The following is a 23443-nucleotide window of genomic DNA, read 5'->3' on the forward strand; positions in this document are numbered from 1 at the left end:
CTATATCAATAAGGGGATAGTGTGCACACATGGTTGAGAGAACAGCACGAGAGCGAGGTTTGCAGTCCGGTGATGTAGAGGTGCTATCCCGTGCAGGGTCCATCAACAAATTAAAATCTCCACCCAACACCAACATGTCAGTGTCGATGCGTAGCAAATCGTCATGAAGACACTGGAGCATGGCAGGGGAGTCGGTGTTGGGCCCATACACTCCAACAAAAGTAATCTTAAAGCCGAGAAGAGTCCCAGTGGCCACCACATATCTACCTTCCTTATCAAGAATGCTATCAGAGTGCACGTAAGGGACCCGCCGATGCACTAAAATGGCTACCCCTCTCGCATACCTGCTGTAGTTGGCGAAGAACCTGTGCGCGCCCCAGCCCCTGGCAACCATAGCGGAATCAGCCTGCCCCAGGTGCGTTTCCTGGAGGAACAACACATCCACCCCATGTCGAGCTGCATAGTTCAGGACTTGCTTCCGTTTTCTAGTGTCTCTGAGTCCCCGAACGTTCCACGACATCAGAACCAGTTTGGAAGGACCAGATTGCTGACCCACCCTAGCCATGCAAAACCGTACAGGATATCAGTGAACAGTCTTGTGCGTACCCGCCGCCACCCTCCCGCAAAACAGACATCTCTCGAAACAAAAAACAAAGCATGCACAGAAACATTCCAACTAATGCGTGAAACACCCCCCCTACCCACCCACCACCCAGCCTCACGTAAACCCCACGGAGGCACCACCCGGCCCAAAAAACAATACCAACAGTAGCAGAAAGAAGCAAGAGTCCAATGCAAATCTTGCAAAAGAAAAACATTCTCAGAAAAGAGCACCATACGGCTCGCGCCATGGGGGGAGGCAACGCTCCGCCGGGCAGACGCAACAATCAGGACGACATTCAAATCGTATCAGCGTGTAAAAAGCCCTGCCAGGAGAGTCGAGCAGTTAGCAGTGCAGTGCATTAGTGAGCGGCCTAGCGAAGAATAGGCAGAAGTCAGCCCTGCCCGCTCTCAGCAAAAAGGTCAGCGCTAGCCTGCGAGTTCATGTTCGTAGGGGATTGCTGCGCTCTGTCCGAGGACCGCGGCGACCCTCTGTTTTTATAGGCTAGGCAGAACTCCTGTGCCTCGGTGGGGGAATCAAAGATGCGAAACTTGCCATCGACGTCTACCCTCAGTCTGGCAGGGTACAGCATGCCATAGCGCAGTCCCAGCTTGCGCAGTGAGGCCTTAACGCCAGTGTATTTGCGACGGGCGTCCTGCACCATCATCGTGAAGTCTGGAAAGAAAGAAAGTACCCCACCCTGCCATTTCACCTCGCCCGCCTCACGAGCGGCCCTCAGGGCAGCGTCCCTATCTCTAAAATTCATGAGTCTGGCAATGATGGGGCGAGGTGGCAGGCCCGGGGCAGGACGAGGGCCCAATGACCTATGTGCCCGTTCCACCACGAAGCCGGCTGTAAAGGTGTCCCTGCCAAACAATTCGATCAGGAGCTGTTCCACAAAAGTGTCGAAGCGGCCAGTGGTCGTCGTCTCCGCCACACCAAGAATTCGAATGTTATTGCGCCTACTGCGCGCCTCCAAATCCTCGTTCTTAATGGCCACCTCCTTGAGGATCTTCTCCACTCGCTCCAGTCGCTTCAGCGAGGAGGTAGCGCCATCTTCAAGGTCAGAGACTCGGGACTCAGCCACATCCAGACGCCTGTCGTGAGACTGAATTTTCGCGCCCATCTCGGCCATCTTCTGATCAAGGGCGTCAAAGCGGGAGTCAATGGCCTTGAACCCCGCTCGCATCTCACCAAGCATTTCAGCCACCATCCCCGCCATGTCCGTCGATGGCACAGGGCTAGCCGAAGCAGCAGGTCTGGCAGTCTGATTATCGGCCGAGCAGATGGGGGTGTTTATCGAAGCTGAGCTTCTTCTGTGTGGGTTCCTTCCGTCGCGTTGTAGCTGGTGGGCCCATCCCGCCTCCAGCCGTCCGTGAGGATGAGGGAGCAGCAACAGGAGCAAAGGTGTGGGCAGCGCAGGGAACAGGCGTGTGTCGATGGCAAAAGACAACGGTGGGGGCGAGAATGTAGAGCCCCCACCAGACGGAGATATGCGGGCCGCTCGAGAGACCCCCGAGAGATCCCCCCCCGCGCGCCCCCCGCAACCCCCCGAACGCACCCCGGACCAGCCGCCCGCCGCCCCCGCCCGTCACCACCCAGCCCAGGCAGGCCCAGAAATCGAGGCCCCGGCTCCCGAGGCCGGACCAGGCCCGAAGGGCTGGAGCAGCACCGGGGGCCAAAAACCCCCCACCAAAGGAGCCCGCCCGGGACCAGCAACGGACTGGGGGGGGGCACAACAGCGACCCGGATGCCAAGGGGGGGCGCGGGAACCCGAGGGAGACTCACCAGGCGCTCCGGCGCGATAGGGTGCACGTCCGGCGGGACCCGACAGGCCCCACCACCCCTCCGCAATCCTCAACGTCCACGCCGTCCCCCAGTCTCAGGCAGCGACCATCAGCACTCCACGGCCCCCGGGGACAGAGGAGGGCATTTTTTGACTCCTGGCAGCGTCGGATCACATGGGAAAGTCGCCTTCTTCCAGCCCGTCCGGCGGAGCTCTACAATCAGGCGGCCATGACGATCGCCTGCGTAGCCACGCCCCAATTGAATGCTTTATTTAACAGTGATTCTGGTAGCTCGGTCTGTCCTACGTTCAGGGGTGGAACATTAGCAAGAACGAGGATCAAAGGTGACGCTTCTATGACCAGCTCTACAGGTCCTGTCTCTATGTTTGGGCCTGGATCAATGGTTTTCCCTGGGATAGATGGCAGTTCAGCAATAGTAGGGTGAGATCTTTGTGTATCAGGGATTATGTTAATTGTCTGGGTGGGGACTACAGCATCTGCTACTCCCCTAGATATGTTTTCTATAGGTAATTTTTCATTAATTTTATCCAGCACCAAATGCGGTATCTCCCCCACATTATCATTGGTGGTTTTTAAGAGGATCTCCATTTTATTAACTTTGTCGGTGAGATGGTCAATTTTAGATAACAACGGTTTGATTAACCTGTTAAATTTGTTATCCATCATATCCATAAGTTTCTTTATAGCTGCGTCATCCCAGCCTATGCCCCCTTTCTCTTCTCCCACTTTACCTTTTGCGGGGTTCTTACTGGGAGGAGTTGCTGGTCTTTTCCTATTTGATCTCAACCCTTCTCTTCTGGGGAGGGCCTTAGAACCCCCTCTAGCTGCTCTTGGAGCGGGGACAGGGGCCAATGGGGAGGAATGACACTCAATAAATTCTATATCATCTTGAAGGGTATCTCTGTCTCTATCACCCTCCTCAATTATGTCAGGGTTAGTTTTTGAATTTGAAACCACAGAAACATTCAGCTCTAAATCGTCTGCAAAATGCTGGATGAAAGGATCTGTGATATTTTCTGCAGCTATATCTACCAGATTCATACATACATTTTCCCCTTGCAATGATATTGGAGAGTTACTAAGGCCCAAAGACGATCTACGCTCATTATTAATTTTTGCCACCACCTGCACCAAATAGTTGTCCATGGTGTTGGCTGGAGCAATGGGGGTCTTCTGTTTCGACATATCAGAATCTAGTTTGCGCACAATACAAGAATTCACTTAAACACCCCAGGACGATATTGGTAGACAACACTTCCACCCGTCTCTCCCCAGATACAATCACTAGGATATAGGGAGACAGTAATATCTGAGTACCTCACCACGGGGATTAATTTCAATCAGGGGGTTATGGCCCAGCCCAGTCGTGGCCAGTCTTGGACTGTCTTAGACTGTCCCGCCCTTGTCCCGGGCTTCTCCCGGTCGCTCCCGCGCGCGCCCTCGTGGGACGATGGACCGGTCACCGCTTTATGCGCCTCCTGGCGCGCTCCGGTGACAGGTCTCGTGGCCCAAGGGCAGCTGGGAACTGTAGTTCACTAGCTGACCGACGGAGCGAAGCCCGGCCGGTCAGCCTTCCACTGGTGCAGGCAAAGTGCTGGCAAGTGCGGGAAAGCGCGATGACAAGCCCGTCCTCGGGCAGGAAGCCAAGCTGCAGGTCAGATTGGAGGAACACAAAGGACTTGTTCTGTGCTTGTTCTGTGGAGTGGACTCTTGACCATCATAATATGGTTACAAGAGGTTTTGGCACACTGTCACCTGCAACCGCATCTGAGAGTGCAGGTGGATAAAGATTAAGAAACTGATGTAAGCTCTTAGGGGTAGGGCTCCTATGTGAACTTTGCTCACTCCTTTCAGGGTGATACGGAACCAACGAAGAGCCTGATGGCACAACCTATCGGCATGTGGGAGCATCGATGAAGAAAATTCTCCACATCCAGTCTAGCGCCTTGGGACAGTCTTAAGGTGAGGAATCTGCAAATAGAGTATCCACCAGAAAGAGTAATACTGAAGGTGGGTAACGTGTTTCTCTGGCACCTTCAGTCACTTCAGACCCGTGGTCTCCAGCCAATGGAATAACTTTATTCTGCAGAGTACTGTGTTATTCTGAATGATCGCATTGTGTGTGCTTTGTGTTTATTATCTAAGTCTTCTGCATTCTGCTGTTGTATATAAAGATCTCAACTCATATTTATCAAGAATCCAACCACCAACATTGTACCCTCTCTCATATCTTATGTGCAGGTGCCTCCTCTAACCTCTCCATCATCGTCCACCAGAACCCAGTGTTTGCCACAGTCAACCAGTCTGTTCTTCTGCCTGTCTCGTACCACTTCAGTCGGCCGCAGGAAGTAGTTCAAATCAGATGGTCGGTGTTGAGGAACAATCGCCCTATTGTGACAGCCAGGAATAGCAAGTGCTCCTGGGAGGCAGAGGCCAGAGAACCTGTGTGTGGTGGCCAGGAGGAATACAAGGCCCCTGAATACAGCCATCGGGTGGTGCTTTTTGGTAACGCCTCCCTGCTGATCCAGGATGTTGGGCTGGAAGATGCCGGGAGTTATGTGGTATCAATACAGGCCTTGGATGTTTTGGACACAAAGGTGATCAACGTCTCAGTAACACAAGGCACAGGTAGGATGACAAGAATTCACTCAAATATTTTCTGCTGCTCTGTGTATCTCACTCTTTCTACTAAAACGTAGTTGATTCTCTTTCAGGTAAATAATTTATTGAATAGTTCAGTGATATTCAACAGAACGAACCACATCCAATCTTACGTGCATTCAAAAAATGAAAGGGCAGATTTACAAGCCCCTTGCGCCACGCGTACGTCACTTTTCCCACGTTAAAAATGATGCAAAAGTGTTGCAAGGGGCTTGTAAATAAGCCCCAAAGTGTTTGAGGTGGAACCAGTGTTTCTTGATATATTATTAATTTGCCTGGAATCCTCGTTGTACTGTTGTTACTGTCAGGATTTTACCACCCCTTCACCATGTGACACCCACAAGTGCTGTATAGCGTCCATCCTTTGCCATGCTTGACTCTAAAACACTCTTTTTCACACTGCACTCGTTGCTCCACATATGACTTCAGTTCCATTCTGATGCAACATGGTCTATGCTAGAAGACTGCAAACTGTCCATATGCAGCAGCCAGACTAGTCTTCACCTTCACACACTGAGCACACATCACACCACACCTTAGGAAAGTCCACTGCCACCTGACGCACAACCACACACATTTCGAACTCTGAGTCCACGCCAACAAGGCCCTGCCAATCTGAACAGCGGCATTCCAGACACCTCCACTCTGCCAGACTCTCATTAGGGCACACCCCTTGCATACACAAAAGCAGAGTATGGGGTAGGCCTTCTCATTCCTGGCTTGTAAAGCCTGAAACAACCACTCACAACTCACCAGAGCCTCCTCCTCTCTTCTTGACTATAGCAAGAAGCCAATGGACTGGTTTTTAAAAGTACACCCTCCAGGGCTGGCCTCACACATTTGCTATAGAGCGTCTGGATACCCTCACTGAAGATAAGTGCAAAACACTGATAACAGAGCATACCATAACATAATGTTGCTTGGATATGAATTTACCTGAAAGGAATGAAAATACGAGAGGCGTTTGGCAAAACAGGAACCAGTTTTTTAAATTAAACGCTCCGGCTGGGAGAGCCTGGACAGAGTGTGTCTGCTCAAAATCTCTCGATGTTCAACGTTTTGGCCATCAATTTATACAGTTCAAATGGTACAATAAAATGTTCCAAAAAGAGCACATTAGTTGTAAATAAGCCCCTGCATTTTTACAGCGAGAAACCCCCACTTGCAATAAACCACATAACAGAAGGACAAAAAAGAGAATCTGCATCACGGATGTCAATAACTTAGACACCATAATGGGATCCATGAAAAAATGCTATGCAACCAGTCCTGCTCCGGGGCATCTCCCTCCTTCTACATATAAGCTTGTAGATTATGCAGTTCTTTGATGGCACTGGCTAATGTCCAATTGTTCATGTCATTTCTAGGAATAAAAGCACAACAGGAAGCACAAATCTTGGCACATACCCCTCCCTCTATTGCGGTCATCAAGTCCAACACATACCGATTTTGCATCACTGTCAGGCGGATTGCTCACAGTTCTCCCTTGATAGCTTTTAGACTGAGCTCAGCATTGTGAATCATTGGCATCAGTTGCCATCTGGTTATTTGTAACCAGCAAGTGTTGTCTTTTGTTTGCAGGGTGAAGAAGGGTATTGACCCTTCGGCTTTTACTTGAGCTTCTCTGAACAGTCCGTATTCTTCTGGAATTCCCCCAGCCAAAATAATCAGCAGTTCTTCTCCTTCGAACCTGATGCAAAACAGTTGTTTTTTTCTGTAACAGATGTTGAGACAACTTAGACAGATCTTCTCTCAAAGATGAGTTGGGTGTAGGCAAGGTAACCGCATTGACAGAAGATATCCATTAGCGTGGAGGTGCCCCATTGCAGGTCTGGTATGTGCAGTATCGTGCCACAATTCTCAGTGCTGCTCAATGGTATGGCTCCTTTGCCTCTGAAACATAAAGAGTAAAGCATACATTTCCATACAATTAGGGGTTGTCCCTTCCACTCCAACCATGTGCACCTATTGATCTTGCTATCCCAGATTTCCTGGCACAGGTAGGGTATGCTGGTGGTGGACTACCTCCCATTGGAATAATTTCCCCCACGTGATTGAGATGGGCGGTCCTGCACTCGAATTCCATGTGCATGACCGGGGTCATTGAACGTCCAAAGATGTTAAGGGCCACCCTGGGTCTACAGACAGAGGTGGGAGCAGACATATTTGTGCACTGGTGTGGTGGCCGTGCCTCCTTCAATAACTTTTTTCTATGAAGTCCAGGCCAAACAGTTTCCTCCCCTGTGGTGCCCTTTCTGTGTGTACTGTATAATTGTATTGGATGTCACTTGGCTCGGTAAAGAGATAAAGTGCAGTGGGATTGGTCTCATACCGGGTGATGTTTACTAGTATCATATGGGGTTCTACTCCATTGGGTTAGATTGTTGCCATGATCTTATATAATTTACAACAAGGGGTGGTGATGGACAGAGTCTCTGAATTAAGCAGAGTACTCTCACCCAGTCAAGAGATCAGGGCTAGATCCAACACCGTTTTTTAGCTCATTGCACCATCCCAGTTTCAGAACCTGGCTGTATGCAAATTAGTCTGTCCCTGGCCCAGTGCATCATGGGAACAGGGCAGACCAGACTACAAAAGCCAATTCTTACACTGGGAAGGAAACAAGCTTCCGGGTACCGGTTTCTGCCATTTCAGGCGTCTTCGGCCCGGCTTGCTTGAATCCTGATGGTGCAATGAGCAAGGGACTCACATCTGAGTATACCCTTCCACGCTTAGGGTGGACAAAATAATTTACAACAAGGGGTGGTGATGGACAGAGTCTCTGAATTAAGCAGAGTACTCTAACCCAGTCAAGAGATCAGGGCTAGATCCAACACCGTTTTTTAGCTCATTGCACCATCCCAGTTTCAGAACCTGGCTGTATGCAAATTAGTCTGTCCCTGGCCCAGTGCATCATGGGAACAGGGCAGACCAGACTACAAAAGCCAATTCTTACACTGGGAAGGAAACAAGCTTCCGGGCTTCCCCCTTTTCTGAATCGATTTTGGCCACTATAGGTGTGGCAGGGTATACTCAGACATGAGTCCCTTGCTCACTGCTCCATCAGGATTCAAGCAAGCCGGGCCGAAGAGGCTGAAATGCCAGAAACCGGTCCCCGGTAGCTTGTATCCTTTCTGGTGAAGAATTGGCTTGGTAGTTTGGTCTGCCCTGTTCCCATGATGCACTGGGCCAGGGACGGACTAATTTGCATATAGCCAGGTTCTGAGCTGGGATGGGGCAGTGAGCTAAATAACGGTGATGGATCAAGCCCTGATCTTTGGACTGGGTAAGATTGGTCTGCTTAATTCAGACACTCTGTTCATCACCACCCCCTTTTCTGAATCGATTTTGGCCACTATAGGTGTGGCAGGGTATACTCAGACATGAGTGCCTTGCTCACTGCTCCATCAGGATTCAAGCAAGCCGGGCCGAAGAGGCTGAAATGCCAGAAACCGGTCCCCGGTAGCTTGTATCCTTTCTGGTGAAGAATTGGCTTGGTAGTTTGGTCTGCCCTGTTCCCATGATGCACTGGGCCAGGGACGGACTAATTTGCATATAGCCAGGTTCTGAGCTGGGATGGGGCAGTGAGCTAAATAACGGTGATGGATCAAGCCCTGATCTTTGGACTGGGTAAGAGTGGTCTGCTTAATTCAGACACTCTGTTCATCACCACCCCCTTTTCTGAATCGATTTTGGCCACTATAGGTGTGGCAGGGTATACTCAGACATGAGTCCCTTGCTCACTGCTCCATCAGGATTCAAGCAAGCCGGGCCGAAGAGGCTGAAATGCCAGAAACCGGTCCCCGGTAGCTTGTATCCTTTCTGGTGAAGAATTGGCTTGGTAGTTTGGTCTGCCCTGTTCCCATGATGCACTGGGCCAGGGACGGACTAATTTGCATATAGCCAGGTTCTGAGCTGGGATGGGGCAGTGAGCTAAATAACGGTGATGGATCAAGCCCTGATCTTTGGACTGGGTAAGAGTGGTCTGCTTAATTCAGACACTCTGTTCATCACCACCCCCTTTTCTGAATCGATGATCTTATATAGGCACAGAAGGACAAGGCATTTTGCTTTTTCATGAGCTATCTCCTGCGCTAAATAAAGTCTGTCTGAGCCTGTGGCATGGGGTAATAATGAATAGATGTAACATGATTTTTCATAGTTTGTTTTCTACATCAGTCATATGCTGGTACCATGTGCTGTGCAGGAATGCGCTGTGTAGTGCATGAGGAATACTAACGATTGGTTCAGCATAGGTTTATGTGAGGTGAGAAAGGACTCTGCTCATGCGTCACAAGAATATAGAGGTAAAGTATACAAAATCATGCACATTTTTGGTTCTGGAGGGACTTGAAAGCACCCCTACGGATAGCGTGTAAAAATATAAGGGTACATAACTTAAAGAACATTTGCAGAATGCAGGATCATCTTTGGAACAGATGTCTGTCACCTGGGCCGGTCTTTTGTTATTTGTTGCCTGTGGTCCGGTGTTGGCTGGCTGTTGTCTGGGCTTCGATATCTGATGGCTGTTGTCTGGGAACCCAGGGGTGCTTTCGTCTTGGTGCAGTGCGGAAAACGAAGTTACAAAAGTCTGTTTGTTGCAAAGTCATCCTGTGCCTTGGACACCCCCATTTTCTTCTGGCTGGTACTAGTGGTACTCTGACTAAACAGGCCCAGGGCTAGTGCTATGCTGAAAACACACTTATATTACAGCAAAAACACCTACATACACTAGGGTACACTATGGGTTAGGGTACCCCTATGATTGGCATGACCCCCCTATAAGGCCTGTAGTAGGATGGATATCTGACTATGGTTACCCCCAACTTTGTGGTCTGGTGTTTTGCTGGTTTTCGACTTAGTTGACCTGGGATCCTGCTATTCAGGACCCCAGGCTGTCTGCTCTTTCTGTAAAATGGACTCCATGTACTTTAGGTACATATCTAATTGAGTACTGGGTCACCTTGTGAGCCCCTGTATAGTGTACCATAGGTACCCAGGGCATAGGTGCATCCAGGGCCTACCAGGGGCTGCAGCATATATTATGCCACCCCTGGCTGGCCATCCAAATTGACACAACTGGCTGATCACTTAGCTGGGGCAAGGTCGTGTAATCACCCCTTGCTTAGGTATAGTATTCCTATACCTACCATTATATATAGACACATCGATACCTATAAGTCACTCCTATGGTAGGCCTTAACAATCCTGAAGGCAGAGTGCTTGGTTTTATGTGAGATGAGGCTCTAGCATGAGCTGAGCCTGTCTGCAGCTTTCGTAACCGTCCTTCTAGCTGTTCTATGATATAGCCTCACCATATACTCTTAAGTGCATTATAATCCTCGCGGTTAAATGCTAACTTTGGTTTGGCTTTATCAAAACATGTTGTGTAAGGTGTCATACGCTTTGGAATACTACCCCCTTGCCAGTTCTGGTGACGGGGGAAGCATTCTACCCTTCTAGAGGGAGAAGACATGTTGTTCCTGCTAATCCCGGTTAAAGTTAACCAGAGCCTCAGCATCACAAAATGGATGCTGCCAGCCACCGACACAAGTCTGACCTCCTGCTGCTGGGAGTGCTTCCAGCGAGGGAGGCCTGGACAATAGATTTCCTGCCATGGGAGGTGCTACCAGAGGCCTCAAAACCAGTACTAACGGAGGCCTCGACGTCAGTACTATCAGAGGCCTTTACGCCAGTACTATCAGAGGACTCGACGCCAGTACTATCAGAGGCCTCGACACCAGTACTACCAGAGGCCTCGATGCCAGTACTACCAGAGGACTCGACGCTAGTACTATCAGAGGCCTCGGTGCCAGTATTACCAGAGGCCTCAACGCCAGTACTACCAGAGGCCTTGATGCCAGTACTACCAGAGGACTCGACGCCAGTACTATCATAGGCCTCAACGCCAGTACAATCAGAGGCTTTGCGCAAGTACTACCAGAGGCTTCAACACCAGTACTACCAGAGGCCTCGACGCCAGTACAACCAGAGGCCTCGATGCCAGTACTACCAGAGGCCTCGACGCCAGTACTATCAGAGGCTTTGATGCCAGTACTACCAGAGGCCTCGACGCCAGTACTACCAGAGGCCTCAACGCCAGTACTACCAGAGGCCTCGACGCCAGTACTACCAGAGGCCTCAACGCCAGTACTATCAGAGGCTTTGATGCCAGTACTACCAGAGGCCTCGACGCCAGTACTACCAGAGGCCTCAACGCCAGTACTACCAGAGACCTCAACGCCAGTACTATCAGAGGCTTCGACGCCAGTACAATCAGAGGCCTTGAACCCAGTACTACCAGAGGCCTCAACGCCAGTACTACCAGAGGCCTCGACGCCAGTACTATCAGTGGCTTCGACGCCAGTACTATCGGAGGCCTCGACAGCAGTACTACCAGAGGCCTCAACGCCAGTACCACCAGAGGCCTCAACGCCAGTACTAACAGAGGCTTCGACGCCAGTACTATCAGAGGCTTTGACGCAAGTACTACTAGAGGCTTCGACGCCACTAGTATTAGAGGCCTTACACCAGTACTACCAGAGGCCTCAACGCCAGTACTACCAGAGGCCTCGACACCAGTACTATCAGAGGCTTCGACGACAGTACTATCAGAGGCCTCAACACCAGTACTACCAGAGGCCTCCATGCCAGTACAACCGGAGGCCTCGACGCCAGTACTATCAGAGGCTTCGACGCCAGTACTACCAGAGGTCTCGACGCCAGTACTACCAGAGGCCTTGACGCCAGTACAACCAGAGGCCTCGACGCCAGTACTACCAGAGGCCTCGACGCCAGTACTATCAGAGGCTTTGACACAAGAACTACCAGAGGCTTCGACGCCAGTACTAACAGAGGCCTCGACCCCAGTACTACCAGAGGCCTTGACGCCAGTACAACCAGAGGCCTCGATGCTAGTACTACCAGAGGCCTCGACGCCAGTACTATCAGAGGCTTGGATGCCAGTATTACCAGAGGCTTCGACCCCAGTACTACCAGAGGCCTCGACACCCGTACTATCAGAGGCTTTGATGTCAGTACTATCAGAGGCCTCTATGCCAGTACTACCAGAGGTCTCGACGCCAGTGCTATCAGAGGCTTCGACGCCAGTACTATCAGAGGCCTCGACGTCAGTACTATCAGAGGCTTCGACGCCAGTACTATCAGAGGTCTTGACGCCAGTGCTACCAGAGGCCTCGACGCCAGTACTACCAGAGGTCTCGACGCCAGTGCTATCAGAGGCTTCGACACCAGTACTATCAGAGGCCTCGACGCCAGTACTATCAGAGGCTTCGACGCCAGTACTATCAGAGGCCTCGACGCCAGTACTATCAGAGGCTTCGATGCCAGTACTATCAGAGGCTTCGATGACAGTACTATCAGAGGCTTTGATGCCAGTACTAACAGAGGCCTCGACGCCAGTACTACCAGAGGTCTTGACGCCAGTACTATGAGAGGCTTCGACGCCAGTACTACCAGAGGCCTCGACGCCAGTACAACCAGAGGCCTCAACGCCAGTACTACCAGAGGCCTCGACGCCAGTACTATCAGAAGCTTCGACGCCAGTACTACCAGAGGCCTCGACGCCAGTACTACCAGAAGCCTCACCGCCAGAGGCCTCAACGCCAGTACTATCAGAGGCATCGACGCCAGTACTACCAGAGGCATCGACATCAGTACTACCAGAGGCCTCAATGCCAGTACTACCAGAGGCCTCAACGCCAGTACTATTAGAGGCTTCGACGCCAGTACTACCAGAGGCCTCGACGCCAGTACTACCAGAGGCCTCGACGCCAGTACTATCAGAGGCTTCGATGCCAGTACTACCAGAGGCCTCGACGCCAGTACTACCAGAGGCCTCGACGCCAGTACTACCAGAGGCCTCAACACCAGTACTAACGGAGGCCTTGACGCCAGTACTATCAGAAGCCTCGACGACAGTACTACCAGAGGCCTCAACACCAGTACGATCAGAGGCCTCAACGCCAGTACTACTGGAGGCCTGACGCCAGTACTACCAGAGACCTAACACCAGTACTACCAGAGGCCTCGACGCCAGTACTACCAGAGGCCTCGACGCCAGTACTATCAGAGGCTTCAACGCCAGTACTACCAGAGGCCTCAACACCAGTACTAACGGAGGCCTCGACGTCAGTACTATCAGAGGCCTCGACGCCAGTACTGCCAGAGGCCTTTACGCCAGTACTATCAGAGGACTCGACGCCAGTACTATCAGAGGCCTCGACACCAGTACTACCAGAGGCCTCAACACCAGTACTAACGGAGGCCTCGACGTCAGTACTATCAGAGGCCTCTACGCCAGTACTACCAGAGGCTTCGATGCCAGTACTACCAGAGGCCTCAACACCAGTACTAACGGAGGCCTCGACGTCAGTACTATCAGAGGCCTGACACCAGTACTACCAGAGGCCTTTACGCCAATACTATCAGAGGACTCAACGCCAGTACTATCAGAGGCCTCGACACCAGTACTACCAGAGGCCTCAATGCCAGTACTACCAGAGGACTCGACGCCAGTACTATCAGAGGCCTCTGCGCCAGTACTACCAGAGGCCTCAACGCCAGTACTACCAGAGGCCTTGATGCCAGTACTACCAGAGGACTCGACGCCAGTACTACCAGAGGCCTCAACGCCAGTACTATCAGAGGCTTTGCGCAAGTACTATCAGAGGCTTCAACACCAGTACTACCAGAGGCCTCGACGCCAGTACAACCAGAGGCCTCGATTCCAGTACTACCAGAGGCCTTGACGCCAGTACTATCAGAGGCTTTGATGCCAGTACTACCAGAGGCCTCGACGCCAGTACTACCAGAGGCCTCAACGCCAGTACTACCAGAGACCTCAACGCCAGTACTATCAGAGGCTTCGACGCCAGTACTATCAGAGGCCTTGAACCCAGTACTACCAGAGGCCTCAACGCCAGTACTACCAGAGGCCTCGACGCCAGTACTATCAGACGCTTCGACGCCACTACTATCAGAGGCCTCGACACCAGTACTACCAGAGGCCTCAACGCCAGTACCACCAGAGGCCTCAATGCCAGTACTAACAGAGGCTTCGACGCCAGTACTATCAGAGGCTTTGACGCAAGTACTACTAGAGGGTTCGACGCCAGTAGTACCAGAGGCCTTACGCCAGTACTACCAGAGGCCTCGACGCCCGTACTACCAGAGGCCTCGACACCAGTACTATCAGAGGCTTCGACGACAGTACTATCAGAGGCCTCAACATCAGTACTACCAGAGGCCTCCATGCCAGTACAACCGGAGGCCTCGACGCCAGTACTATCAGAGGCTTGGACACCAGTACTACCAGAGGTCTTGACGCCAGTACTTCCAGAGGCCTTGACGCCAGTACAACCAGAGGCCTCGACGCCAGTACTACCAGAGGCCTCGACGCCAGTACTATCAGAGGCTTTGACACAAGAACTACCAGAGGCTTCGACGCCAGTACTAACAGAGGCCTCGACCCCAGTACTACCAGAGGCCTTGACGCCAGTACAACCAGAGGCCTCGACGCCAGTACTACCAGAGGCCTCGACGCCAGTACTATCAGAGGCTTGGACGCCAGTACTACCAGAAGCCTCTACGTCAGTAGTACCAGAGGCCTCAATGCCAGTACAACCAGAGGCCTCGACGCCAGTACTACCAGAGGCCTTGACGCCAGTACAACCAGAGGCCTCGACGCCAGTACTACCAGAGGCCTCGACGCCAGTACTATCAGAGGCTTTGACCCCAGTACTATCAGAGGCCTCGACACCAGTACTACCAGAGGCCTCGACGCCAGTACTACCAGAGGCCTTGACGCCAGTACTACCAGAGTCCTTGACGCCAGTACTATCAGAGGCCTCGACGTCAGTAGTACCAGAGACTTCGACGTCAGTACTATCAGAGGCCTCGACACCAGTACTATCAGAGGCCTCGACGCCAGTACTACCAGAGGCCTTGATGCCAGTACTACCAGAGATTCAGAAAAGGGGGTGGTGATGAACAGAGTGTCTGAATTAAGCAGACCACTCTTACCCAGTCCAAAGATCAGGGCTTGATCCATCACCGTTATTTAGCTCACTGCCCCATCCCAGCTCAGAACCTGGCTATATGCAAAATAGTCTGTCCCTGGCCCAGTGCATCATGGGAACAGGGCAGACCAAACTACCAAGCCAATTCTTCACCAGAAAGGAGACAAGCTTGTTGTAAATATTTTTGTCCACCCTAAGCGTGGAAGGGTATACTCAGATGTGAGTCCCTTGCTCATTGCACCATCAGGATTCAAGCAAGCTGGGCCGAAGACGGCTGAAATGCCAGAAACCGGTCCCCGGAAGCTTGTTTCCTTCCCAGTGTAAGAATTGGCTTTTGTAGTCTGGTCTGCCCTGTTCCCATGATACATTGGAGAAGTGTGGCTCAATGGTTAGAGCGGCAGACCCTGATGCAGAGGTCTGGCCCAGGACCAGGGTTCGATTCCCGCCTCGGCGGGTCTTGGGCTCAATTTCCCCGGACCTGATAATTCTCGCCTCGGTGCCTAGTCTAATCATGGGTTCCACTCTGTGACTCTGGGCAATAGCTTGCTTAATCTCCACAACGGCCCCAGCAGCGCTGTGGATGCCTGGTTTCACCTTGGGGGTGCCCAGGAGTGGACATTTCACAGGAAAGCCAGGATGGGTTCCGCAGCGGTATGAATACAGCGCTACGAGGCCTCCGGGTAGAAGTGCGCTATATAAAATACAAACATTTACACATTTTACTGGGCCAGGGACAGACTAATTTGCATACAGCCAGGTTCTGAAACTGGGATGGTGCAATGAGCTAAAAAACGGTGTTGGATCTAGCCCTGATCTCTTGACTGGGTGAGAGTATTCTGCTTAATTCAGAGACTCTGTCCATCACCACCCCTTGTTGTAAATATTTTTGTCCACCCTAAGCGTGGAAGGGTATACTCAGATGTGAGTCCCTTGCTCATTGCACCATCAGGATTCAAGCAAGCCGGGCCGAAGACGGCTGAAATGCCAGAAACCGGTCCCCGGAAGCTTGTTTCCTTCCCAGTGTAAGAATTGGCTTTTGTAGTCTGGTCTGCCCTGTTCCCATGATGCACTGGGCCTGGGACAGACTCATTTGCATACAGCCAGGTTCTGAAACTGGGATGGTGCAATGAGCTAAAAAACGGTGTTGGATCTAGCCCTGATCTCTTGACTGGGTGAGAGTATTCTGCTTAATTCAGAGACTCTTTCCATCACCACCCCTTGTTGTAAATATTTTTGTCCACCCTAAGCGTGGAAGGGTATACTCAGATGTGAGTCCCTTGCTCATTGCACCATCAGGATTCAAGCAAGCCGGGCCGAAGATGGCTGAAATGCCAGAAACCGGTCCCCGGAAGCTTGTTTCCTTCCCAGTGTAAGAATTGGCTTTTGTAGTCTGGTCTGCCCTGTTCCCATGATGCACTGGGCCAGGGACAGACTAATTTGCATACAGCCAGGTTCTGAAACTGGGATGGTGCAATGAGCTAAAAAACGGTGTTGGATCTAGCCCTGATCTCTTGACTGGGTGAGAGTATTCTGCTTAATTCAGAGACTCTGTCCATCACCACCCCTTGTTGTAAATATTTTTGTCCACCCTAAGCGTGGAAGGGTATACTCAGATGTGAGTCCCTTGCTCATTGCACCATCAGGATTCAAGCAAGCCGGGCCGAAGATGGCTGAAATGCCAGAAACCGGTCCCCGGAAGCTTGTTTCCTTCCCAGTGTAAGAATTGGCTTTTGTAGTCTGGTCTGCCCTGTTCCCATGATGCACTGGGCCAGGGACAGACTAATTTGCATACAGCCAGGTTCTGAAACTGGGATGGTGCAATGAGCTAAAAAACGGTGTTGGATCTAGCCCTGATCTCTTGACTGGGTGAGAGTATTCTGCTTAATTCAGAGACTCTGTCCATCACCACCCCTTGTTGTAAATAGTACTACCAGAGGCCTCCATGCCAGTACTACCAGAGGCTTCAACACCAGTACAACCAGAGGCCTCGATTCCAGTACTACCAGAGGCCTCGACGCCAGTACAACCAGAGGCCTCGATTCCAGTACTACCAGAGGCCTCGACGCCAGTACTATTAGAGGCTTTGATGCCAGTACTACCAGAGGCCTCGACGCCAGTACTACCAGAGGCCTCAACGCCAGTACTACCAGAGACCTCAACGCCAGTACTATCAGAGGCTTCGAGGCCAGTACTATCAGAGGCCTTGAACCCAGTACTACCAGAGGCCTCAACGCCAGTACTACCAGAGGCCTCGACGCCAGTACTATCAGACGCTTCGACGCCAGTACTATCAGAGGCCTCGACACCAGTACTACCAGAGGCCTCAACGCCAGTACCACCAGAGGCCTCAGCGCCAGTACTAACAGAGGCTTCGACGCCAGTACTATCAGAGGCTTTGACGCAAGTACTACTAGAGGCTTCGACGCCAGTAGTACCAGAGGCCTTACGCCAGTACTACCAGAGGCCTCAACGCCCGTACTACCAGAGGCCTTGACACCAGTACTATCAGAGGCTTCGGGACAGTACTATCTGAGGCCTCAACACCAGTACTACCAGAGGCCTCCATGCCAGTACAACCGGAGGCCTCGACGCCAGTACTATCAGAGGCTTGGACGCCAGTACTACCAGAGGTCCCGACGCCAGTACTACCAGAGGCCTTGACGCCAGTACAACCAGAGGCCTCGACGCCAGTACTACCAGAGGCCTCGACGCCAGTACTATCAGAGGCTTTGACACAAGAACTACCAGAGGCTTCGCCGCCAGTACTAACAGAGGCCTCGACCCCAGTACTACCAGAGGCCTTGACGCCAGTACAACCAGAGGCCTCGACGCCAGTACTACCAGAGGCCTCGACGCCAGTACTATCAGAGGCTTGGATGCCAGTACTACCAGAGGCCTCAACGCCAGTACTACCAGAAGCCTCTACGCCAGTAGTACCAGAGGCCTCAATGCCAGTACTATAAGAGACTTTGACCCCAGTACTATCAGAGGCCTCAACACCAGTAGTAGCAGAGGCCTCGACGCCAGTACTACCAGAGGCCTTGACGCCAGTACTACCAGAGGCCTTGATGCCAGTACTATCAGAGGCCTCGACGCCAGTACTACCAGAGGCCTCGATGCCAGTACTACCGGAGGTCTCGACACCAGTACTACCAGACACCTGATGCCAGTGCTACCAGATGCCTCAACGCCAGTACTATCAGAGGCCTCGACGCCAGTACTACCAGAGGCCTCTATGCCAGTACTACCGGAGGTCTCGACACCAGTACTACCAGACACCTGATGCCAGTGCTACCAGATGCCTCGACGCCAGTACTATCAGAGGCCTCGACACCAGTACTACCAGAGGCCTCACCGCCAGTACTATCAGAGGCCTCGACGCCAGTACTACCAGAGGCCTTGATGCCAGTACTACCAGAGGCCTCGACGCCAGTACTATCAGAGGCCTCGACGCCAGTACTACCAGAGGCCTCGATGCCAGTACTACCAGAGGTCTCGACACCAGTACTACCAGACACCTGATGCCAGTGCTACCAGATGCCTCAACACCAGTACTACCAGAGGCCTCGACGCCAGTACTACCAGAGGCCTCGACGCCAGTACTACTGGAGGCCTCGATGCCAATACTACCAGAGGCCTCGACGCCAGTACTACCAGAGGCCTCGACGCCAGTACTATCAGAGGCCTCAACGCCGGAACTATCAGAGGCTTCAACGCCAGTCCTATGAGAGGCCTCGACGCCAGTACTATCAGTTGTCTTGACGCCAGTACTACCAGAGGCCTCGACGCCAGCACTGCCAGAGGCCTCGACGCCAGTACTACCGGAGGCCTTGACGCCAGTACTACCAGACGCCTGATGCCAGTTTTATCAGAGGCCTCGACGCCAGGACTACCAGAGACCTCGACGCCAGCACTACCGGAGGCCTCGATGCCAGTACTACCGGAGGCCTCAACGCCAGTACTACTAGAGGCCTGACGCCAGTACTACCAGAGGCCTCAACGCCAGTACTACTAGAGGCCTCAACGCCAGTACTACCAGAGGCCTTGACACCAGTACTACCAGAGGCCTGATGCCAGTACTACCAGAGGCCTGATGCTAGTACTACCAGAGGCCTGACACTAGTACTACCAGAGGCCTGATGCCAGTACTACCAGAGGCCTGACACTAGTACTATCAGAGGCCTTGATGCCAGTACTGCCAGAGGCCTCGACGCCAGTACTACCAGATGCCTGGACGCCAGTACTACCAGAGGCCTGGACGCCAGTACTATCAGAGGCCTGGACGCCAGTACTATCAGAGGCCTCGACGCCAGTACTATCAGAGGCCTCAACGCCAGTACTACCAGAGGCCTCGATGCCAGTACTATCAGAGGCCTGGACGCCAGTACTATCAGAGGCCTGGACGCCAGTACTACCAGAGGCCTGGACGCCAGTACTATCAGAGACCTGGACACCAGTACTATCAGAGGCCTCGACGCCAGTACTATCAGAGGCCTCAACGCCAGTACTACCAGAGGCCTCGACGCCAGTACTATCAGAGGCCTCAACGCCAGTACAACCAGAGGCCTCGACGCCAGTACTACCAGAGGCCTCGACGCCAGTACTACCAGAGGCCTCGACGCCAGTACTATCAGAGGCCTCGACGCCAGTACTACCAGAGGCCTCTACACCAGTACTCCCAGAGGCCTCGACACCAGTACTATCAGAGGCCTCGACGCCAGTACTACCAGAGGCCTTGACACCAGTACTACCAGAGGCATTGACACCAGTACTAACAGAGGCCTCGACCCCAGTACTACCAGAGGCCTTGACGCCAGTACAACCAGAGGCCTCGACGCCAGTACTACCAGAGGCCTCGACGCCAGTACTATCAGAGGCTTGGACGCCAGTACTACCAGAAGCCTCTACGTCAGTAGTACCAGAGGCCTCAATGCCAGTACAACCAGAGGCCTCGACGCCAGTACTACCAGAGGCCTTGACGCCAGTACAACCAGAGGCCTCGACGCCAGTACTACCAGAGGCCTCGACGCCAGTACTATCAGAGGCTTTGACCCCAGTACTATCAGAGGCCTCGACACCAGTACTACCAGAGGCCTCGACGCCAGTACTACCAGAGGCCTTGACGCCAGTACTACCAGAGTCCTTGACGCCAGTACTATCAGAGGCCTCGACGTCAGTAGTACCAGAGACTTCGACGTCAGTACTATCAGAGGCCTCGACACCAGTACTATCAGAGGCCTCGACGCCAGTACTACCAGAGGCCTTGATGCCAGTACTACCAGAGATTCAGAAAAGGGGGTGGTGATGAACAGAGTGTCTGAATTAAGCAGACCACTCTTACCCAGTCCAAAGATCAGGGCTTGATCCATCACCGTTATTTAGCTCACTGCCCCATCCCAGCTCAGAACCTGGCTATATGCAAAATAGTCTGTCCCTGGCCCAGTGCATCATGGGAACAGGGCAGACCAAACTACCAAGCCAATTCTTCACCAGAAAGGAGACAAGCTTGTTGTAAATATTTTTGTCCACCCTAAGCGTGGAAGGGTATACTCAGATGTGAGTCCCTTGCTCATTGCACCATCAGGATTCAAGCAAGCTGGGCCGAAGACGGCTGAAATGCCAGAAACCGGTCCCCGGAAGCTTGTTTCCTTCCCAGTGTAAGAATTGGCTTTTGTAGTCTGGTCTGCCCTGTTCCCATGATACATTGGAGAAGTGTGGCTCAATGGTTAGAGCGGCAGACCCTGATGCAGAGGTCTGGCCCAGGACCAGGGTTCGATTCCCGCCTCGGCGGGTCTTGGGCTCAATTTCCCCGGACCTGATAATTCTCGCCTCGGTGCCTAGTCTAATCATGGGTTCCACTCTGTGACTCTGGGCAATAGCTTGCTTAATCTCCACAACGGCCCCAGCAGCGCTGTGGATGCCTGGTTTCACCTTGGGGGTGCCCAGGAGTGGACATTTCACAGGAAAGCCAGGATGGGTTCCGCAGCGGTATGAATACAGCGCTACGAGGCCTCCGGGTAGAAGTGCGCTATATAAAATACAAACATTTACACATTTTACTGGGCCAGGGACAGACTAATTTGCATACAGCCAGGTTCTGAAACTGGGATGGTGCAATGAGCTAAAAAACGGTGTTGGATCTAGCCCTGATCTCTTGACTGGGTGAGAGTATTCTGCTTAATTCAGAGACTCTGTCCATCACCACCCCTTGTTGTAAATATTTTTGTCCACCCTAAGCGTGGAAGGGTATACTCAGATGTGAGTCCCTTGCTCATTGCACCATCAGGATTCAAGCAAGCCGGGCCGAAGACGGCTGAAATGCCAGAAACCGGTCCCCGGAAGCTTGTTTCCTTCCCAGTGTAAGAATTGGCTTTTGTAGTCTGGTCTGCCCTGTTCCCATGATGCACTGGGCCTGGGACAGACTCATTTGCATACAGCCAGGTTCTGAAACTGGGATGGTGCAATGAGCTAAAAAACGGTGTTGGATCTAGCCCTGATCTCTTGACTGGGTGAGAGTATTCTGCTTAATTCAGAGACTCTTTCCATCACCACCCCTTGTTGTAAATATTTTTGTCCACCCTAAGCGTGGAAGGGTATACTCAGATGTGAGTCCCTTGCTCATTGCACCATCAGGATTCAAGCAAGCCGGGCCGAAGATGGCTGAAATGCCAGAAACCGGTCCCCGGAAGCTTGTTTCCTTCCCAGTGTAAGAATTGGCTTTTGTAGTCTGGTCTGCCCTGTTCCCATGATGCACTGGGCCAGGGACAGACTAATTTGCATACAGCCAGGTTCTGAAACTGGGATGGTGCAATGAGCTAAAAAACGGTGTTGGATCTAGCCCTGATCTCTTGACTGGGTGAGAGTATTCTGCTTAATTCAGAGACTCTGTCCATCACCACCCCTTGTTGTAAATATTTTTGTCCACCCTAAGCGTGGAAGGGTATACTCAGATGTGAGTCCCTTGCTCATTGCACCATCAGGATTCAAGCAAGCCGGGCCGAAGATGGCTGAAATGCCAGAAACCGGTCCCCGGAAGCTTGTTTCCTTCCCAGTGTAAGAATTGGCTTTTGTAGTCTGGTCTGCCCTGTTCCCATGATGCACTGGGCCAGGGACAGACTAATTTGCATACAGCCAGGTTCTGAAACTGGGATGGTGCAATGAGCTAAAAAACGGTGTTGGATCTAGCCCTGATCTCTTGACTGGGTGAGAGTATTCTGCTTAATTCAGAGACTCTGTCCATCACCACCCCTTGTTGTAAATAGTACTACCAGAGGCCTCCATGCCAGTACTACCAGAGGCTTCAACACCAGTACAACCAGAGGCCTCGATTCCAGTACTACCAGAGGCCTCGACGCCAGTACAACCAGAGGCCTCGATTCCAGTACTACCAGAGGCCTCGACGCCAGTACTATTAGAGGCTTTGATGCCAGTACTACCAGAGGCCTCGACGCCAGTACTACCAGAGGCCTCAACGCCAGTACTACCAGAGACCTCAACGCCAGTACTATCAGAGGCTTCGAGGCCAGTACTATCAGAGGCCTTGAACCCAGTACTACCAGAGGCCTCAACGCCAGTACTACCAGAGGCCTCGACGCCAGTACTATCAGACGCTTCGACGCCAGTACTATCAGAGGCCTCGACACCAGTACTACCAGAGGCCTCAACGCCAGTACCACCAGAGGCCTCAGCGCCAGTACTAACAGAGGCTTCGACGCCAGTACTATCAGAGGCTTTGACGCAAGTACTACTAGAGGCTTCGACGCCAGTAGTACCAGAGGCCTTACGCCAGTACTACCAGAGGCCTCAACGCCCGTACTACCAGAGGCCTTGACACCAGTACTATCAGAGGCTTCGGGACAGTACTATCTGAGGCCTCAACACCAGTACTACCAGAGGCCTCCATGCCAGTACAACCGGAGGCCTCGACGCCAGTACTATCAGAGGCTTGGACGCCAGTACTACCAGAGGTCCCGACGCCAGTACTACCAGAGGCCTTGACGCCAGTACAACCAGAGGCCTCGACGCCAGTACTACCAGAGGCCTCGACGCCAGTACTATCAGAGGCTTTGACACAAGAACTACCAGAGGCTTCGCCGCCAGTACTAACAGAGGCCTCGACCCCAGTACTACCAGAGGCCTTGACGCCAGTACAACCAGAGGCCTCGACGCCAGTACTACCAGAGGCCTCGACGCCAGTACTATCAGAGGCTTGGATGCCAGTACTACCAGAGGCCTCAACGCCAGTACTACCAGAAGCCTCTACGCCAGTAGTACCAGAGGCCTCAATGCCAGTACTATAAGAGACTTTGACCCCAGTACTATCAGAGGCCTCA

General features: G+C 52.3%; 1 protein-coding gene across 1 annotated transcript in view; it reads left to right on the top strand.

Moving 5' to 3' along the window:
• The window catches only part of LOC144752377 (cell adhesion molecule CEACAM3-like), a 114716-nt gene that overhangs the window by 85589 nt on the left and 5684 nt on the right, over nucleotides 1–23443 (top strand). The window contains exon 2 of the mRNA XM_078640313.1: nucleotides 4651–5037. Within this exon, the coding sequence (XP_078496439.1) occupies nucleotides 4651–5037 (387 nt within the window). The remainder of the gene's footprint in view (nucleotides 1–4650; nucleotides 5038–23443) is intronic.

The sequence above is a fragment of the Lissotriton helveticus genome, chromosome 5_1 (assembly GCF_964261635.1).
Source record: "Lissotriton helveticus chromosome 5_1, aLisHel1.1, whole genome shotgun sequence".
Taxonomy (NCBI): domain Eukaryota; kingdom Metazoa; phylum Chordata; class Amphibia; order Caudata; family Salamandridae; genus Lissotriton; species Lissotriton helveticus.